We start from the raw sequence: 19332 nt of genomic DNA on the forward strand, positions 1-19332 counted from the left end.
AGAACACTCTGGTAATTTGCATCTTAGTGTAAAAACACATTGGTATTGTGAATCTTATTGCAAGAACACTTCGATAATTTACGTCTTAGTTAAAGAACACTCTAGTAATTTGCATTCTAGTGCTATTACACTCTGGTTATTTGCATCTTAGTGTCAGAACCCTCAGGTAATTTGCAACTTAGTGTTAGAACATATTGGTAATTTGCATCTTAGTGCAAGAACACATTGGTAATTTACATCTTAGTGCAAGAACACTCTGGTATTTTTGCATCTTAGTGTAAGAACACATTGGTATTTGCATCTTAGTGGAAACAAATTCTGGTAATTTGCATCTTAGTGTGGGAACCCTCAGGTAATTTTGCATCTTATTGTAAGAACACACTGGTATTTGAGTCTTAGTGAAGAACATTCTGGTAGTTTGCATCTTAGTGTGGGAACACATTTTTAATGTGCATCATAGTGCGAGAACACTCTGGTAATTTGCATCTAAGTGTAAGAACATTGTTAATGTGCATCATAGTGAAATAATACTCTGGTAATTTGCATTCAAGTGCAAGGACACATTGTGAATGTGCATCATAGTGCAAGAACACACTGGTAATTTGCATCTTAGTGTAATAACATTCAGGATTGTATCTGAGTGTAAGAACACTGGTAATGTTCATCTTTAGTAAATGAAAAACCTGGTGATTTGCATCTTATTGTAAGAACACTCTGGTAATGTTGCATCTTAGTGTAAGAACACACAGGTAATTTGCATATTAGTGCAATAACACTGGTAATTTTGCATTTTAGTGTGAGAACCTTCAGTTAATTTGCATCTTAGTGTAAGAACACATTGTTAATGTGCATCATAGTGCAAGAATACTCTTGTAATTTGCATTTAAGTGCAAGAACACATTGTGCATGTGCATCATAGTGCAAGATCACTCTGGTATTTTGCATCTTAGTGCAAGAACACAGTGTTAATGTACATCATAGTGCAAAAACACTCTGGTATTTTGCATCTTAGTGTAAGAGCATTCCGGATTTTATCTTAGTGTAAGAACACTGGTAATGTTCGTCTTTAGTAAAGGAAAAACCTGGTAATTTGCATCTTAGTGCAAGGACACTCTGGTAATGTGCATCTTAGTGTGGGAACCCTCAGGTAATTTGCATCTTAATGTGAAAACACACTGGTAATTTGGATCTTAGTGCAAGAACACTCCAGTAATTTTGCAACTTAGTGTTAGAACACTGTGGTAATTTGCATCTTAGTGCAATAACACAATGGTAATTTTGCATTTTAGTGTGATAACTTTCAGTTAATTTGTATCTTAGTGTAAGAACACTGTGGTAATTTGCATCTTATTGTAAGAACACACTGGTAATTTTGCATCTTAAAGTAAGAACACTGTGGTAATTTGCGTCGTAGTACATACTGGTAATTTGCATCTAAGTGTAAGAACACACTGGTAATTTGCATCTTATTATAAGAATCCACAGTTAATTTGCAACATAGTGTAAGAACACTCTGGTAATTTTGCATCTTAGTGTAAGAACACACTGTTAATTTGCATCTTAGTTTTATTACATTCTGGAAATTTATATCTTAGTGTGGGGACTCTCAGGTAATTTGCAACTTTATGTTAGAAAACATTGGTTATTTGCATCATAGTGCAAGAACACATTGGTAATTTGCATCTAAGTGCAAGAACACTCTGGTAATTTTGCATCTTAGTGTAAGAACACACTGGTTTTTGCGTCTTAGTGAAAACATTTTTGGTTATTTGCATCTAAGTGTGGGAACCCTCAGGTAATTTTGCATCTTAATGTAAGAACATACTGGTATTTGCGTCTAAGTGAAAGAACATTCTGGTAGTTTGCAATTTAGTGTGGGAACCTTCAGGTAATTTGCATCTTAGTGTAAGAACACATTGTTAATGTGCACCATAGTGCAAGAACACTCTGGTAATTTGCATCTTAGTGTACGAAAACATTGTTAATCTGCATCATGCTGCAAGAATACTCTGGTAATTTGCATCTTAGTGCACGAACACATTGTTAATGTGCATCATAGTGCAAGAACACTCTGGTAATTTGCATCTTAGTGTAAGAACATTCAGGATTTTATCTTACTGTTAGAACACTGGTAATGTTCATTTTAAGTAAAAGAAAAAACCTGGTAATTTGCATCTTATTGCAAAGACACTCTGGTAATTTGCATCTTAGTGTAAGAAAATTCAGGATTTTATCTTAGTGTAAGAACACTGATAATGTTCATCTTTAGTAAAAGAAAAACCTGGTAATTTGCATCTTAGAGCAAAGACACTCTGGTAATTTGCCTCTTAGTGTGGGAAACCTCAGGTAATTTGCATCTTCATGTGAAAACACATTGGTAATTTGGATCTCAGTGCAAGAACACTCCAGCAATTGTGCATCTTTGTGTAAGAACATACAGGTAATTTGCATCTTAGTGGAATAACTTTCTGGTAATTTTGCATTTTAGTGTGGGAACCTTCAGTTAATTTGCATCTTAGTGTAAGAACACTCTGGTAATTTGCATCTTAGTGCATAAACACTTTGGTCATATTGCATCTTAGTGTGAGAACTCGCAGTTTATTTGCATCATAGTGAAAGAACACTGGTAATTTTGCATCTTAGTGTAAGAACACACTGGTAATTTGCATCGTAGTACATTCTGGTAATTTGCATCTTAGTGTTAGAACACACTGGTAATTTGCATCTAAGTGTAATAACACACTGGTAATTTGCATCTTAGTGTAAGAACACTCTGGTAATTTGCATCTTAGTGCATTAACACTTTGGTAATATTGCATCTTAGTGTGAGAACTCGCAGTTTATTTGCATCTTAGTGTAAGAACACTGGTAATTTGCATCGTAGTACATTCTGGTAATTTGCATCTTAGTGTTAGAACACACTGGTAATTTGCATATAAGTGTAAAAACACACTGGTAATTTGCATCTTAAGTGTGAGAATCCACAGTTAATTTGCAACTTAGTGTAAGAACAATCTGGTAATTTTGCATCTTAGTGTAAGAACACACTGGTAATTTGCATCTTAGTTTTATTACTTTCTGGTAATTTGCATCTTAGTGTGGGGACCCTCAGGTAATTTGCAACTTAGTGTTAGAACACATTGGTTATTTGCATCATATTGCTAGAACACATTGGTAATTTGCATCTTAGTATAAGAACACACTGGTTTTTGCGTCTTAGTAAAAAAAAAGCTGGTTATTTGCATCTAAGTGTGGGAACACTCAGGTAATTATGCATCTTAATGTAAGAACACACTGGTATTTGCGTCTAAGTGAAAGAACATTCTGGTAGTTTGCAATTTAGTGTGGGAACCCTCAGGTAATTTGCATCTTAGTGTAAGAACACATTGTTAATGTGCATCATAGTGCAAGAACACTCTGGTAATTTGCATCTTAGTGTAAGAACACATTGTAAATCTGCATCATACTGCAAGAATACTATGGTAATTTGCATCTTAGTGCATGAACACATTGTTAATGTGCATCATAATGCAAGAACACTCTGGTAATTTGCATCTTAGTGTAAGAACATTCAGGATTTTATCTTTGTGTTAGAACACTGGTAATGTTCATTTTTAGTAAAAGAAAAACCTGGTAATTTGCATCTTATTGCAAAGACACTCTGGCAATTTGCATCTTAGTGTACGAACATTCAGGATTTTATCTTAGTGTAAGAACACTGGTAATGTTCATCTTTAGTAAAAGAAAAACCTGGTAATTTGCATATTATAGCAAAGACACTCTGGTAATGTGCCTCTTAGTGTGGGAACCCTCAGATAATTTGCATCTTCATGTGAAGACACACTGGTAATTTGGATCTTAATGCAAGAACACTCCAGCAATTGTGCATCTGTGTGTAAGAACATACAGGTAATTTGCATCTTAGTGGTTTAACACTCTGGTAATTTTGCATTTAGTGTGAGAGCCTGCAGTCAATTTGTATCATAGTGTAAAGAACACTGGTAATTTGCGTCTAAGTGTAAGAACACACTGGTTATTTGCATATTACTGTAAGAATAACTGGTAATTTGCATCTTACTGTAAGAATACACTGCTTATTTGCATATTAGTGCAAGAAAACACTCTAGTAATTTGCATCTTAGTGTAAGAACCCACTGGTATTTTGCATCTTAGTGTAAGAACTCACTGGTAATTTGCATCTTAGTGTTAAAACTCACTGGTAGTCTGCTTCTTAGTGTAAGAACACACTGGTAATTTGCATCTTAGTGTTAAAACTCACTGGTAGTCTGCTTCTTAGTGTAAGAACACACTGGTAATTTGCATCTTAGTGTTAGAACTCACTGGTATTTTGCATCTTAGTGTTAGAACACACTGGTATTTTGCATCATAGTGTTAGAACTCACTGGTATTTTGCATCATAGTGTTAGAACACACTGGTATTTTGCATCTTAGTGTAAGAACTCACTGGTAGTTTGCATCTTAGTGTTAGAACTCACTGGTAGTTTGCATCTTAGTGTTAGAACTTACTGGTAATTTGCATATTAGTGTAAGAACTCACTGGTATTTTGCATCTTAGTGTTAGAACTCACTGGTAGTTTGCATCTTAGTGTTAGAACTTACTGGTAATTTGCATATTAGTGTAAGAACTCACTGGTAATTTGCATATTAGTGTTAGAACTCACTGGTAGTTTGCATCTTAGTGTAAGAACTCACTGGTAATTTGCATATTAGTGTTAGAACTCACTGGTAATTTGCATATTAGTGTTAGAACTCACTGGTAGTTTGCATCTTAGTGTTAGAACTTACTGGTAATTTGCATATTAGTGTAAGAACTCACTGGTAATTTGCATATTAGTGTTAGAACTCACTGGTAGTTTGCATCTTAGTGTAAGAACTCACTGGTAATTTGCATCTTAGTGTGAGAACTCACTGGTAGTTTGCATCTTAGTGTAAGAACTCACTGGTAGTTTGCATCTTAGTGTTAGAACTCACTGGTAGTTTGCATCTTAGTGTAAGAACTCACTGGTAATTTGTATATAAGTGCAAGACCTTGGTAAATTGTATCTTAGTGTATGAACACCAAGGTAAATTGCATCTTAGTGTAAGAACACCTGGATTAATTGAACCTTAGTGTAAGAACACCTGGATTAATTGCAACTTAGTGTAAGAACACCTGGATTAATTGCAACTTTGTGTAAGAACCCCTATGTAAATTGCATCTTAGTATTAGCTTATGTTAGATATTTGCAAATTAGTGCAAGAACACACATGTTATTCGAATCCTTTGTGTGAAGTTATCCTGTTAAATTGAATCTTTGTTATTACCATTTTTTAAACCTTATTGTACAGTAACACCTATCCATTTTTCTCCAGCAATCAAGGAGCATAACTCTTTCATTATCAGAGCCAGAGATAAGGGCATGCATAACTCAATTTGTCATGGGTAACATGTGTATACTAAGTTTCATGTGAAAACATTCTTGAAAGGTTGTTGAGCTATGGTTCTTGCTTAACTTTGATGACACTATGAAGTGGACAACTTTTTAAAAATCAAACAAGCTAAATATAAAAAAAAAAAACAAGTTATTTATATGGTTTATTCAAAACAAAGTTTAAATACAGTGTACGCAGCTGTTTAAATACAAGTTATTACAAGGTTTCACAACAGCAAAATCAAAACATCGTTGTTGTGTGTATTAGAAACAAAATAACTATGTGTTAAAAAAACTTTTTTACACATAAAATTGTTATAAATGCTGTTGCTTCTTGAATATCCCTAGTGAAAGACAACTAACAATAAATATAGAAAATTACATAGTATATACAACTAACATATCTGAAACAATAACAAAAAAAATAACAATTATCTACATTTTATATATAAAAAAAATCATTAAAAATTGCACATACAGCTGAATTCATTTTTCTTTGAAATGCTCGTCAGGGTTACACAGTGAGGATCGAAATATCGAAAAATGGCAATAAAACCAAGAAAACATGAAATTTTGTTACACGATGCATAATGAAAACAGGGGCAGAAAATTTCATGTTTGAGTTGGTATTGCCAAGAAAAGTTACCGAGCATTTCAGAGGCAAATACAATCATGTACATATCATACACTGTAAAGAAACTTAACCATGATAATTTATCAAAAGCCAAAATAGTCTTCATCTTGATTCATTTCAATCCAGATTGTTGTTTAATACATGATATTATATTACCTTAAAATTTTCTTTTCTGATAAGTATAATTTTATATTGATCGAAGCATTTCTTTTTAAAGTTTATAGATTGTTTCATTTTGGCTGGGCTAATGAAAATTATCATGACCTATAACTACAAACTAAGGCTATGAGGCTTTGAGCTAAGATTATATATTTTGTCATAATCTGTGGGTCTTGATTGGTTGTCGCATCACAGTCAACAGTTAATACTGGACTGTTTTTAATTGGTTAAAATTACCATCAGGTGGATCCTCAAATCTGATTGGCTCAGAGAGATCAATTTACACCTCATCACCTCATAATCATAATGATCTTTTGGCATTGTCATGCCTTGATGACAAACACTCAACCATGTGAGTATTTTAATTAAATGAACTCAAGCAAACTTTGAACATGATAAATCAGTCAAAGTTTACGAATTCGAAATTATTGGATATCTTATAAGAGAGAACTCCAATTACATGGTACATAAACGGTTTGAATACAATAATCCAGATGGTATCAGTTCATAATGCACCATATACAATGAGTTCAGCAGTACATGTCGCTTCTCCATGAGGATTCTTGATGTTGCAGCTATAATCCCCATCATCTTCCTCGCAGACGTCTTTTATAATTAACGAGCAATTATTATTGCTTTTTTGAATACTGTGTCGGTCATCTTCTGATAAAATCTCATCCTCAAAGAACCAAGTAACTGTTGTATTTGCGTCTGCACTGTAAGCTATGTCGAATCTTATGACATCGCCCGGGAAGGCTTTTGAGTCTATCATTTCCTTTGTGAATGTTGGATGAGATTTGTTAGATGTTTGGGAATGGTTGATGGATTGTTGATTGACACAGTCTTGGCATGAATCTACAGGTTTCCTGGAATCTATACCATTTCCAGATATTTCTTTTCGATCTTCAACATCGGCAGAGTTTAAACAGTTTAATTTTTGAGAATCACTGTTGGAGTTGATGTCAACAGTTTCTTTAATTGTACTTAAGTCCATGTCAGAAAACTTTTTCACAAGTCCTATATTTTCATTGGACAGATTAGATGATTGCACCATCTTTTCATTGGTCAACTTCACATGACCTTTGTCCTGATTGGCTGACCTGCCCTCTGTCTCATTTGATTGGTCCTTTAAAGAATTTGAACTATATTTAGACTGAGAGTTATTTTTAGCATCAATAAGTGTACTCTGTGATCCCAGGGAAGCACTATTGGAGCTAGATTGTGACCCCTGACCCGAGGAACAGGAGGAGGAAGCAGAGGAAGAGTTGTTACCCTTGAGCATCTTCTGAAAGGAGGTAATACGCCCCAAAGCACGGATAGCATTCCCAGTTTTCTGCAAAATACCACAAAACAAAACCGTCACCACTCTACTTATTTATAGACATGCAGTAAATGATGACTTATGGAAACTGTCGAAATCTAGCAAAACAAACACAACAATGTCTAGCAAAACAGAAACAAGCAGAAGGCACAAAAAGCTTTTTCATTTTGAAATAAACCTCAATGCTAATTACTCTGGCAAATCAACAAAACTATTTTAATAAAATGAATGAATGTAAAACATGATTTTTTTTATTTACTGATGTAACCAAATAACCAGTCTTGAGAAAGTTTGTAAAATGAAAACACTTTAAGATAAAAAATGTGTGTTCAAATTTCTTTTTTTTTTTAATTTTTGCAGGGTATGTTCTCTCATAGTGTCCAGAGTACAAGAACGTGATTTATGTGTACCTGATGACCCCATGTTATTTTGTTATCATTTAAAAAGGAATTCTGGTAGAAAAATTTAGGTTTACCGGTACTATACTGAAATCAGAATTGGAACTTTTTGGCCTTCAATGTGATGATTTAAAAAATCAGTTCATGTGTGATTTCAGTTGAAATATAGAGGAAGTATTCAAACTACAATAACTTCATTTAGATTATTTTTTTATTCATTTTACCTATAAATTTATGTAATCAGTATTCATTCCGTTTTTAATGATACCAAAATTTAACATTATAAGCAATCTGGGATGGCTTACCCGGTAATAAAATTGCAAGCAAACATGTACATCAGAAACATAAACTTGTTAAAAGAAACTAGTATTGTTGCATGAACAATTAATTCATTAATTTCTTTTTTCCTCTGTTCTACCTATTAAGAAATTTACAGTATATTATATTTATACATGTACAAACCTGCCATTTCCTGCGCGCCATAAAGCGTTTGAGGTTTTTCGTGTTGATTTTGCGGTTTTTCAAGCGCGCTGCATCTTCAGCCAACCATGGATGCTCCAAGGCCTGGACGCTTGTGAGGCGCTTCCTGAAAAATGCATTCAATATTTGTCATGAGTAACAATCACAAACTGTACGTCATAATTAAGTTAATTGTAATGCTATGTGCGCGTTTTGATAGTTGCATTATAACACACCAAAAAAGACACTTTCTCCTTCAGCACATTATGAGCCTGTTTGTATTTAAAACATACACTCTGGTATAATATTTCCGCTTAGTTCAAGACAGTTGTCACTCATTATAGAAATAGCAGGCATTACGACAGTCTTGCACTAAATCTTTGAATTATTGATTATTTTTTGTACTGCAATTACAAGTCCTAAATTTTTGGCTACTGGGCTTGTCCCTGTAGTTTCTTATGTAATAGTATTACTCGTACTGTATCCTATTGTTTCAAGGTTGTAAATATTGAGCTTAAACTACTGGTATACTATTGTGGCAACCCCTGGATCTACTAGTGATCTACGGATCTGCTAGTGATCTAAGGATCTGCTAGTGATCTACAGATCTGCTAGTGATCTATGGATCTGCTAGTGAGCTACATATTTGCTAGTGATCTTCATATCTGCTAGTGATCTCAATATTTTTGCTTGTGATCTACAGATCTGCTATTGATCTACAGATCAGCTATTGATCTACAGATCAGCTATTGGTCTACGGATTTGCTCTTGGTCTATGGATCTGCTGGTGGTCTATGTTTGACTTACTGTTTGTTCTTCACGAGCAGACTGTTGATGTAGTCTTTCCCGTCCTGGGAAATGCCCTGGAAGTCTTCTTCGTCCATATCATACTCTCCATGCGTCACGTTAGCGAGGGTCTCAGCGTCACTGTCACCCATAAATGGTGAAAATCCTGTCAGTCTGTAATATCAAATACATCATTATAGCAATTTCATATCCAAATACATCAATATAGCAATTTCATATCCAAATACATCAATATAGCAATTTCATATCCAAATACATCAATATAGCAATTTCATATCCAAATACATCATTATAGCAATTTCATATCCAAATACATCATTATAGCAATTTCATATCCAAATACATCAATATAGCAATTTCATATCCAAATACATCAATATAGCAATTTCATATTCAAATACATCATTATAGAATTCATATCTCCTTTGTCCATATCATGGGTCACATTTCTACAACGAGGAATAAGATAACGATGATGACAACAATATTAACTTGGAAAGTTTTTGTTACAAAAAAAACAACATAACATAACTTACAGCACATAGCAGATGACACCCACACTCCACATGTCCGTGGTAAAACCGATCTCATCATAGTTCACAACCTCAGGGGCAATGAACTCCGGGGTACCGAACAACACACGCACACTCTCCCCTTTTTCATAATACCTGAAGTCAAAGGGGGTCAGCATTATTTTCAAATAAACGATGAGGAAATATATCGCGAAAATTTGAACCAAACTTTTATCGTCTTTGGTATATATTTAAATTTATTGACCAAACTTGTGAGCCCTAGTTTGAAAACCCACCTTGCCAGACTTAAGTCATTAACCAACCTTGCGAGCCCAAAGTCGATGATCTTGATCTTGTTTGATTCGTTCTTGATACACAGGACATTTTCCGGCTTAAGATCGAGGTGAAGTATGTTACGGGAGTGCATGTAGTGGACTGCATCGCAAATCTGTCGCATAAACTGGATACAGTCACGCTCCAACAGGTCGCAGTCGTCATCGAGGATTCGCTCAAACAGTTCTCCACCTCCAATACTGAAATAAGGTAAAGATTGACAATATAATTATGCATCAGAATTATTAATCAACAAAAAATGTAAAATTGACACCTTTTTAACAACATAGACTAGAGAAGAAAAACATAAATTAAAACAAACAAATTCAGTCCATAAAACTAAGGTATTAAATTAATATCAACAAGCTGTTAGCCTTCTTCATCAAGCTAAATTAAATTAATGTTACTACAAATTATATATATCTAAAAGCTAACTCTACTCACTATTCCATGACGAGGATCATCTTCCGCGGGGCCTCGAAGGCATCCCACAGCATGAGGATCTTCGGGTGTTTCAATTGGTTCATTATCTCGATCTCCAGGTGTATCTTTTTCTTCTCCGCCTCGCGACATTTTATCATCTTTGCCGCCCAGATTTTACCGGTTGACTTCTCCTCGCATTTGTAGACATTACCAAACTTTCCTCTGCAATAGCAAAAATGAATATAAATCAGTCAAAATCAGTGTTATTTATCATTTTACAACCTCTCTGCCAGAGATACAGATCTGTGAAAAGCTCTTAAATATGAGGATCTTCTTTTTATCATGGCCAGTCTGTACAGGGATTCCAAAGCACATAGTTTGTTCTAAGTTGGTCAAGGGGACACAACTCAAGAAATTGAATCCTTATTCGTGTTTATAACAGAACATAAAGTTCATGGGATAACTTGGTCAGGTGAATAATGAAAAGAAGACTAGGATACATTCATAGACACAATGCCATTTTAAAAAAAAGCAAATTGATTAAATTATTGCAAATTGTCAATTAGAATATTGCAAATTGTAAATCAAACTTTTACAAATTGTAAATTATGGTATTGAAAAATTGTCAGTTGCAAATTGTCAATTAAATGATTGCATGGAGTGCCAAAATGTCATTCTTACTTTCCAACTTCCTCCATGGTGTTGTAGAGGGTATCAAATGAATTGGTTGGGTAGATCGTAACCTCCCGATGTTCAAATGAGGCTTCGTCTGAAACAAGAGCCACACTGCTTATCAGCAAATCTAACAATAAAATGTTGCTTTAAGTATTATATTGACACATACTTTAAAAAGACTTGCTAACATATTTCATGTTGACAAAATTTCCTTTATCAAAATTTGTTGAAATAGAATAATTATTTTTTTGAACTTGATCTTACCATTTGTTTCTGATTAATTTCAAAAACAAACACCAAACAGGAACATTTTTCAGTTAAATAAACTGTTTTCTATCATATTTTCAAATATATATGAATAAAAGATCATTTGGATTTTTGGCCATCTTGTTGTTAAAAACTATACCTATCATAATGCTATAGATATATATAGAGTGATACACTTAATTTGAAAAGATATGTATATAACAGGTAAAACCATATATTTGCATTAGTACTATAATCTAGCTAAAACATGTTATGTGTACCACCAAACTATCATCTCCTGAAACTGGAAAAACAACCAATCAAAAAGCTGTATTCATTATATAAATGGAAGGAGAAAAAATATAATATTTCATCAACCACATCACAAAAATCATTCAATATGCACTCTGCTGCTGAATTAAAATACTGTGCACCATAGCAGGATTATACAGTTATATTGTACAAAAAGCACAAGTTTAAAAAAAATAGGAAATAGACAAAGCCATTGCATTGCATTTCAAAATATTTTTTGTAATCCATTTTTCCCCATTTTGCAAGTGCACTGGGTCAAAGTTCAGTGATAATAATGTTTACCGGAAAGTTCAAGGTCACTTAGAGAGGCCACTGTAAAACAACACCCAAGTATTTTTTGTAAATTCGAAAATAAGTCAAAATAAGTAAAGAAACACAATTACTTGGAAAACAAAGCATTTGTCTGCAAATTTGAAGACAATAACTATGTTATTATAGTCTAAATAATTATCCTCTAATTATGGAATTTTAAGTTCTGATTAAAGAAACAACTGTTAATAAGAGAGAGAAGAAATCACCAATGAAAAGTGAAGAGTACATACCTGGGGAAAGGGGGGAAACTAGGCCGTACTCAGACATTGGAGTTACAGGATCGTTAGTCTCGTGCGTAAACACATCTGTAACACGTGATAGGTGGAGACACACTCAAATACACTGGGCCGCTGTCATGGCAACACACTGTTCATGCAACGTAGGTTACAGTCATGTGACTTAAAACTATGGTCAAGTGGCTTAACTCCTTGTCATGTGACTTTAAACTATGGTCATGTGACTTAATTGATTGACATGAGATTTAAAACTATGGTCAAGTGGCTTAACTCACGGTCATGTGACTTTAAACTATGGACATGTGACTTAATTGATTGGCATGAGATTTAAAACTATGGTCAAGTGGCTTAACTCATGGTCATGTGACTTTAAACTATGGTCATGTGACTTAACTCATTGACTTATTAGTAGTATCTCATTGTGATTTGTGCTTAGTATGTAATTTTTAAAGTCATATAAGCATTGTTTCAACTAACATTAACGCTTACAGTCAGGCCAGACTCTATTGATAATTATCATATACTTTTTGATTCATTTCATTTAATTAATAGGTCTATACATTTGTATTTTATTGAAGCTTAATTATATTTCAAAAATGAATTTGCGGCACTAAAAATTAACCACTGCGAATCTACCCCATTGTTTGTGAAATAATAATCAGATGACCTATGTAAACAAGACAGTGAAGTGCAATTTTAGCGCTAACTATATTTTACAACAGTTATATAAATTATATCAATATATATTTACAAGCAACTGTATACATGCTTGCATGAAAACTTGCATGAAAACTATATTGCAATAATCATGCTCTAATGCTGTGCAACATGTTAACATTTCATTAACATCTATATCGTTTTTCATTGTTTTCAGATCAGTCTAAAATAACTGTTTTTCTTCTGATAATTACTTAGGGTTAGTATTGTCGTCTATGCTATTCTAGGGGAACTACTTTTGTCTATAATATGCTCTGTAACATTGTTTTGTCTTGAATTTAAGTCCTCTTTCCTTCCAAAAAGTAAATAATTGGAGCATTTATAAGAAGTATTAGATAATTAAATCATTACATTTTCTCTTATTTCAGGCAATTAAAGTAAACATTTAAAAGGCCAATATTTAAAGACGTTATTGCAACAATTTCAGTCTATGGAACAAAAAAGTCTTCCGCGAAAACTTAAACCAACCCTTTCTTTTCAAGCGGAGCTTACAAAAACAGTAACACTTCTTTAATGGTAATCCCGTACAGAGCATGTAGATCCTATTTTTTCTAAGACAGCAGAGAATAACGCCAGAAACAGTTAACTACCACTGATTGGAACTATATTTTGTCACATCTATAAATCTCTTGAGGGAAAACACACACACACAAACACAGATCAATTGAAAGAAAAAGGAAACATGTTTTTAACACAATTTTGTGCACAAGTTACATTTAGCAATGTTTGCATTCATATAATTATGCTGACGTTACAACCATTATGCAAAGCATACAATAAAAGATCTTAAAACTACGCCATTTTCGCAGGTAACAGTCAAAGCATTGTGAGCTCATCATACACTATTCATAATGAAGTATGAAGCCAAAAACTATATGCATTTTTGTTAAACACTTAATACAAAATTTTAATGTTCTTTACAGATAAGGTTGCAATCAGACAGTATTCAAGTGATATGTTCGCATGCTTTGTTGATTTAAAACAAGCAAACTTATGAGGTCTACTGGTAATCATATTCTTAAAATGTTGGGGTTTTAAAAACTATTGTGTGATGGTCTTTTCCACAGTGCAAAAACTAAAATCAAAATGCATCAAAATATACAACAGCAATATTTTGACCTGAGGCACTATAGCAACGACCTTGACATTGGAAGCTTACCATCTGACTCTGTGCTAGGCAACCGCATGAGAACTGAAGGTCGTTTGTCAGAGGTCACCGTGACATCAGGGGTCTGGCATGGGGCACTGAGCCCGTGCTTGTTTTCCGCAAACACTCGGAAGAAATAGGGCGTGAGGGCTCGCAGTTTCTCGATATTACATGTGGTGCTCTGTAACGAGGTGACATTAGTTAACTGATGTATTTACTCTTTGAAGTGCTCTGATGCATCTACTTACAAATGCATCATTTTTGGGGGGTGATTTTATTAAAAACAAGGCGCCACTTCTTATTTCTGATTTATATTATTGACATCTCAGTATGTAGTAAGACTAAATAAATAATTTTATCAAAAGTTATAATAAAAATAGAAAAAAAATCTTTACCACACAATTAGACGTAACGAGAGTCCACTCTCCTTCCTCAGCGTCACACATCTCAACTCTGTAATTAGTAACAGAGCATCCCCCATCGTACGCGGGGCCGTACCATGACAACGTGGCTGTTGTCAACGTAACATCGCTCACCCATGGTTGACCCACTGGCGGGTGTGGAACATCTATAACAAGAAGCAAGGTGTGTATATTTAGAGATATATATGAAAATAGAAATGGATGTCTATATTTAGTAACAGTGTTACTGAAAAACACGTATTGGCCCATAGTGAATCAGTCTATGAAAGGAAGTATGTCTATATTTATAAATAGGTGGTCTACTCATTGAATTATAAATTGAATTAATATCTCAAAAATAGTAAAAAAAATAACAAAATTGATATGGATTTTCACCAATATACAGTTAAACACTTGTATGACAAATATTGTTTATTCAATTAGTTTGATTGTAAAATTTACTGATATATTCCTAAACTTATATATTACTTTAATCTTATTAAAAACTTCACATGTGCCAACCTTCAACTCCGAGGTATGCGCAGGCGGTGTCCGTGCCGAGCCTGTTTTCAACAGTGATGTCAAACTTCCCTGCGTCAGACGGCTCGATTCCCTCGATCGTCAATGTACTGAACAGCTCACTGGTGGTCACCATTAACCTCTTATCTGGAAAAAAGTTAAACAGAAATACTTAAATTGTCCATAAAATACATTTTGAATTAAAATCTTGGATAATTTATTGCTTTCATTTACATTAATTATTAAGTTCCTAGGACTCATAAAAAAATGAGAGTAATTCAAAAGAAATAAAGAAAGATGTTTTTTGTTTTTAAATTCAGAGCTTACATGAATAACCTACACTCAATACGAACTAGATAGCATTTTAACCAAAAGTAATACCATACCTGATGTGATTTGTGCTTTGTTTTTCCACCATGTGACAGTGCCGGGGGGAACGGAGGTGAAGGATGCCTTGAACTCTATGGCGCCACCGCGCTTGATGGCAAACTCTGATGGCGAGATGTTGTAGATCTTGGGTGGAGTGGCGGTTGGAGAAAATGGCTCGTCTATGGTGTCATCTGTGGTTTCCGGCGTCTTAACTCGCTCTGTGAAACAAATTACACAGAATGATTATAGGTGTTCAGCTTGTCCGAATGATTTCTTTGGAGTACTAAGCAAGATGCAAGGAAATGTCAAAGCATCTTTTGTCCCCTACATAGAGCATGTAAAACATATAAGTACTTCTTGGCATGTGAAAAAAAAATAATTAAACAGCTATTAATTCCATTGACACTTAACCTACTAAAATATTCCAAATCAATTTGGCATTATTTTCAAATTGGCAATAATCAAAATCATTGTTTGTACTGGTTACTCCTAAGCTTACTGATTAAGAACTTAAATATTCCTACACAAGTAGAAGAGAAATTTCAAAATCAATTTTCAAATAATTCCATTACCTTTGACAAGCAGGTTACACGATGTTTTAGCTGACCCGGCAGAGTTTGTTGCAGTACATGTGTACTCCCCTTCAGCCTCCGAGAATATCTCGTCAATCACAAGCTGGGCGTGGTCATCATTGTACATCATCCGTAAATACTTGCTTGACTGAAAAAGTCAAGATAAAATTGGTCTTAAATTTTTTATTTCAATATTTTTTATGATAAATCCCAAGAAGTTGTCACTCTGAGTGAGTGCGCTTGCCTAACATGAAATTTAGTCTGCACTTCAACTGTTATCGCTAATAATGTTCAGTTTTGAATTTTGACATTCAAAGCATTTAATACCGGTTGGCTGAAATATCTTCATTCCAGATCCATTTTTAGCCCTCACATTATCATTTCCATCGTCATTCTTTATTTCATGTAAATTCCAGACTGTCAATGATTTACTGATGCAAGATTGTGGACAAACTCGTTGGTTTGGAGGTTATTTCATCTTTATAAATATTAATCAATTGAAATTTTTTTATGCAAATTCCTGCGATGTTGTCGAAGACTTGGCTTTATCAATATGTGATAATGTTATCATATCTGTCCGACAATATTTTTTGCACCGTAATTTAAGTTGACTACCGAGTGATTGACACAACAAAAGTACCTTTGCAATGCATGACATAAAGCCAATTATAATTATTCCACAGGGAATGCTTAGCCATAACTGCAAAGATTAAGTAACAAATTAATAAAACACTTGATTAAATCTTTACAAATTCAGCTATAACCTCTTCAACAGCATGAAAACATCTCTTTATTTGTTCTTAAACAAAATGCAAAACTAAAAACCTTGCAGAAATGATTCAAGGCCACTATTTGAAACTATTATCAATGCAATTATGTAGCAATGATGAAATAAATATAGAGAAAACATGGTTGGTGCCAAGATGGAGGAAGATAAACCAGCAAGCGAGAACATATAATTTAGCGATTTATCCTGCTATTTTTGTGCCAAGAGTGAGGAGGATTACCAAGCAAGCAAGAACGCATAATTTACAAATTTATCCTGCTATTTTTCATGTTTATTATTCGCGACCTTATTGCCCTGTAAGTCAATACCAAAGCTTGACATCCATACTTGGTTGATAACGGGAATAACTTCATCTTTATCAGTCATAGTGATTGGACTTACTTTATTGCATAACGATTTCTGAGTTAAAGCCACATTATCATTTCTGGATGATGATAGGGACAAAAAATGTCATTGCTGACAATGAGACCAAATTGCCATCGCTGACAACAAGACCATAAGATTTCCTCTGAGTTAAACTTATATCATGAAAATATCTCAGCAAAAAAATGTATTAATCTTTTAAGTTCAAGATCATAACCCTCACCCACCTTGATTTCCTGGTTGTTGACTGCCCAGGTCAGGACCGGTTTTGGTTTCCCACTGACTTCACATTCCAGGGTCACCTTGCTCCCGTAGTCCACCTCCTGGTGTCTCAGAGTTTCCTTAAATGCTGGTTTCTCATTGTCCACTTCTTGATGTTTCTGACTTTCCTTTAATTTTGATTTAACTTCCATACTGGACAACTTGGCTTGAGTTTGATTGTTCCGTCTAGCGACTGGTTTCACTATATCTCCATTGTAATTTTCCTGGGATTTAAACTTTTCTGTTTCATTTGAGTTAAGCACACTTTTAAATCCACGAGAATGACTAAGAATATCTTTGTCAGGCTTTCTCCCAGCTTTACTTAAATCCAGAGTAAGATTGGCTACTCTTGCTTTTGTTCTGCCTTGGGAAGTCACTTTAATATCAGATCTGTCTGGAAGACTAGATTTTTCAACACTTTCAAAGGCACTTGAAATCCGCCCTTTTCTATCCTTCAGATCATTCAATGGAGATCTAGTGGGTTGTTTCGAGTCAGGATTTTCTTCTAGAGACTTATGTTTGAGCACGTTTCTAAAGTCTACTTGTTGAGCATCTTTGTCCTCAACTTTCTTATGCTTTATGTCATCATGTGATCGATGTTTTAACACATTTCTGAAATCTGCCTGGGTATCTGAAGCACTTGATTCAAACTGTTTCAGTGCTTTACCAACAGTTCCAGTTTTTGCAGTTTTATTACTAACTTTCTGTATAGGAACACTTCTGGTAGATATGGAAGAAGCAGGTTTATGGCTGTCTCCTTCAAACAGTCTCCGTTTTTGAGACAAATCAGTTTTCACTTCTTTCTGTTTATGCTTAGGTAGATCACGATCACTAAGATGCTTTTTTACATGACTCTTGGAGTCTGAGTCACTTTGGGGATTGTCATGGGATTTTTTCAAAACTCCCCTAAAGTCAACCTGCGTTACTCCCCCGACTTTTTCCACTGCAAGTTTATCACCTTTATCCGGTGTGCTTAGTTTGTGGACTGGAACACTTTTACCAGGAGCAGGGGCACTATCTAGAGGCAGTCTCTTTTCGACATTCACAACATGCTTTTCTCTGACTGTTAATACTGGTTGATTATCATTATGTTTCCTTGTTTCAGTTTTAGAAATACTTCCCCCCTTTATCACAGGTCTGAGTTCCACTATCTGAGCAGGGACGTCTTTCCTTGTAGGTGTTGTTATCTCAATACTTGTTACATGAACAGTGTTGGATTTTGGACTCTCAATGTGTCCGTTATGTTCTGATGTAGTTCTTATTGCACCATCTACACGCTGACTGTTTTCATCACCATTTATAGAAAATATATTTTTAGCACCATCGGTATCTACTTTTTGATGTACAGTGATTTCAGTCTTTTCAGATTTTCCTCTGTAATTTTGAACTCTATGTTCTACTGTTTGTTTCTGTGCGGTTATATCATCAGTTTTCTTACGTACATGATTGTTGTTTGGTGCACTGACAGTTCTGGCGTGTATTTCTTCAAAGTTCTTCTTTTGCACAGGAGAATACACTACTGGCACACTAGATGTTGTAACTGCGAATGTTGGCTGTACTGGAGAAGATACTAGTTGTGAACTAATACATGGTGCACTGTTTCTTGCCACTGCAAGAGTTGTTCGCAATGTTTCTATATCACCTGCTGAGATATCAGAACTTTCAGACTCGGTACCGTTGTACTTTCCGGTGTGAATATCTTGAGACCTATGAAATAGAAACATAATTCAATAACCTACATGATATTGATTATGTCACATAACATACTGTAAATAATCCTTTTTTATTATTGTTTTTAAGAATATACACAACACTGTTGGGATAAATGGCCAAACATTTATAAAAGATTTGTTATGTTCAATTGAGAAAAATGATTTAAAATATTCGAAAAATACAAATTACTGGACAATACAGCTGTCTTAAGACTTTGTCCTTAT

General features: G+C 34.5%; 1 protein-coding gene across 2 annotated transcripts in view; it reads right to left on the reverse strand.

The window, feature by feature from the left end:
* Window positions 1-5583: 5583 nt before the first annotated feature.
* The window catches only part of LOC128240368 (titin-like), a 332344-nt gene continuing 318595 nt past the window's right edge, over window positions 5584-19332 (reverse strand). For both annotated transcript variants that reach the window (XM_052956995.1, XM_052956996.1), the window contains 14 exons: window positions 17362-19102; window positions 15985-16132; window positions 15430-15630; window positions 15047-15190; window positions 14519-14691; window positions 14136-14304; window positions 12254-12328; window positions 11160-11247; window positions 10500-10700; window positions 10046-10255; window positions 9747-9878; window positions 9211-9363; window positions 8407-8530; window positions 5584-7558 (listed from right to left, as the gene is read on the reverse strand). In XM_052956995.1, the coding sequence (XP_052812955.1) occupies window positions 6731-7558; window positions 8407-8530; window positions 9211-9363; window positions 9747-9878; window positions 10046-10255; window positions 10500-10700; window positions 11160-11247; window positions 12254-12328; window positions 14136-14304; window positions 14519-14691; window positions 15047-15190; window positions 15430-15630; window positions 15985-16132; window positions 17362-19102 (4387 nt within the window). In that variant the 3' untranslated portion in view covers window positions 5584-6730. The remainder of the gene's footprint in view (window positions 7559-8406; window positions 8531-9210; window positions 9364-9746; window positions 9879-10045; window positions 10256-10499; window positions 10701-11159; window positions 11248-12253; window positions 12329-14135; window positions 14305-14518; window positions 14692-15046; window positions 15191-15429; window positions 15631-15984; window positions 16133-17361; window positions 19103-19332) is intronic.

This window comes from Mya arenaria, chromosome 7, assembly GCF_026914265.1.
Source record: "Mya arenaria isolate MELC-2E11 chromosome 7, ASM2691426v1".
Taxonomy (NCBI): domain Eukaryota; kingdom Metazoa; phylum Mollusca; class Bivalvia; order Myida; family Myidae; genus Mya; species Mya arenaria.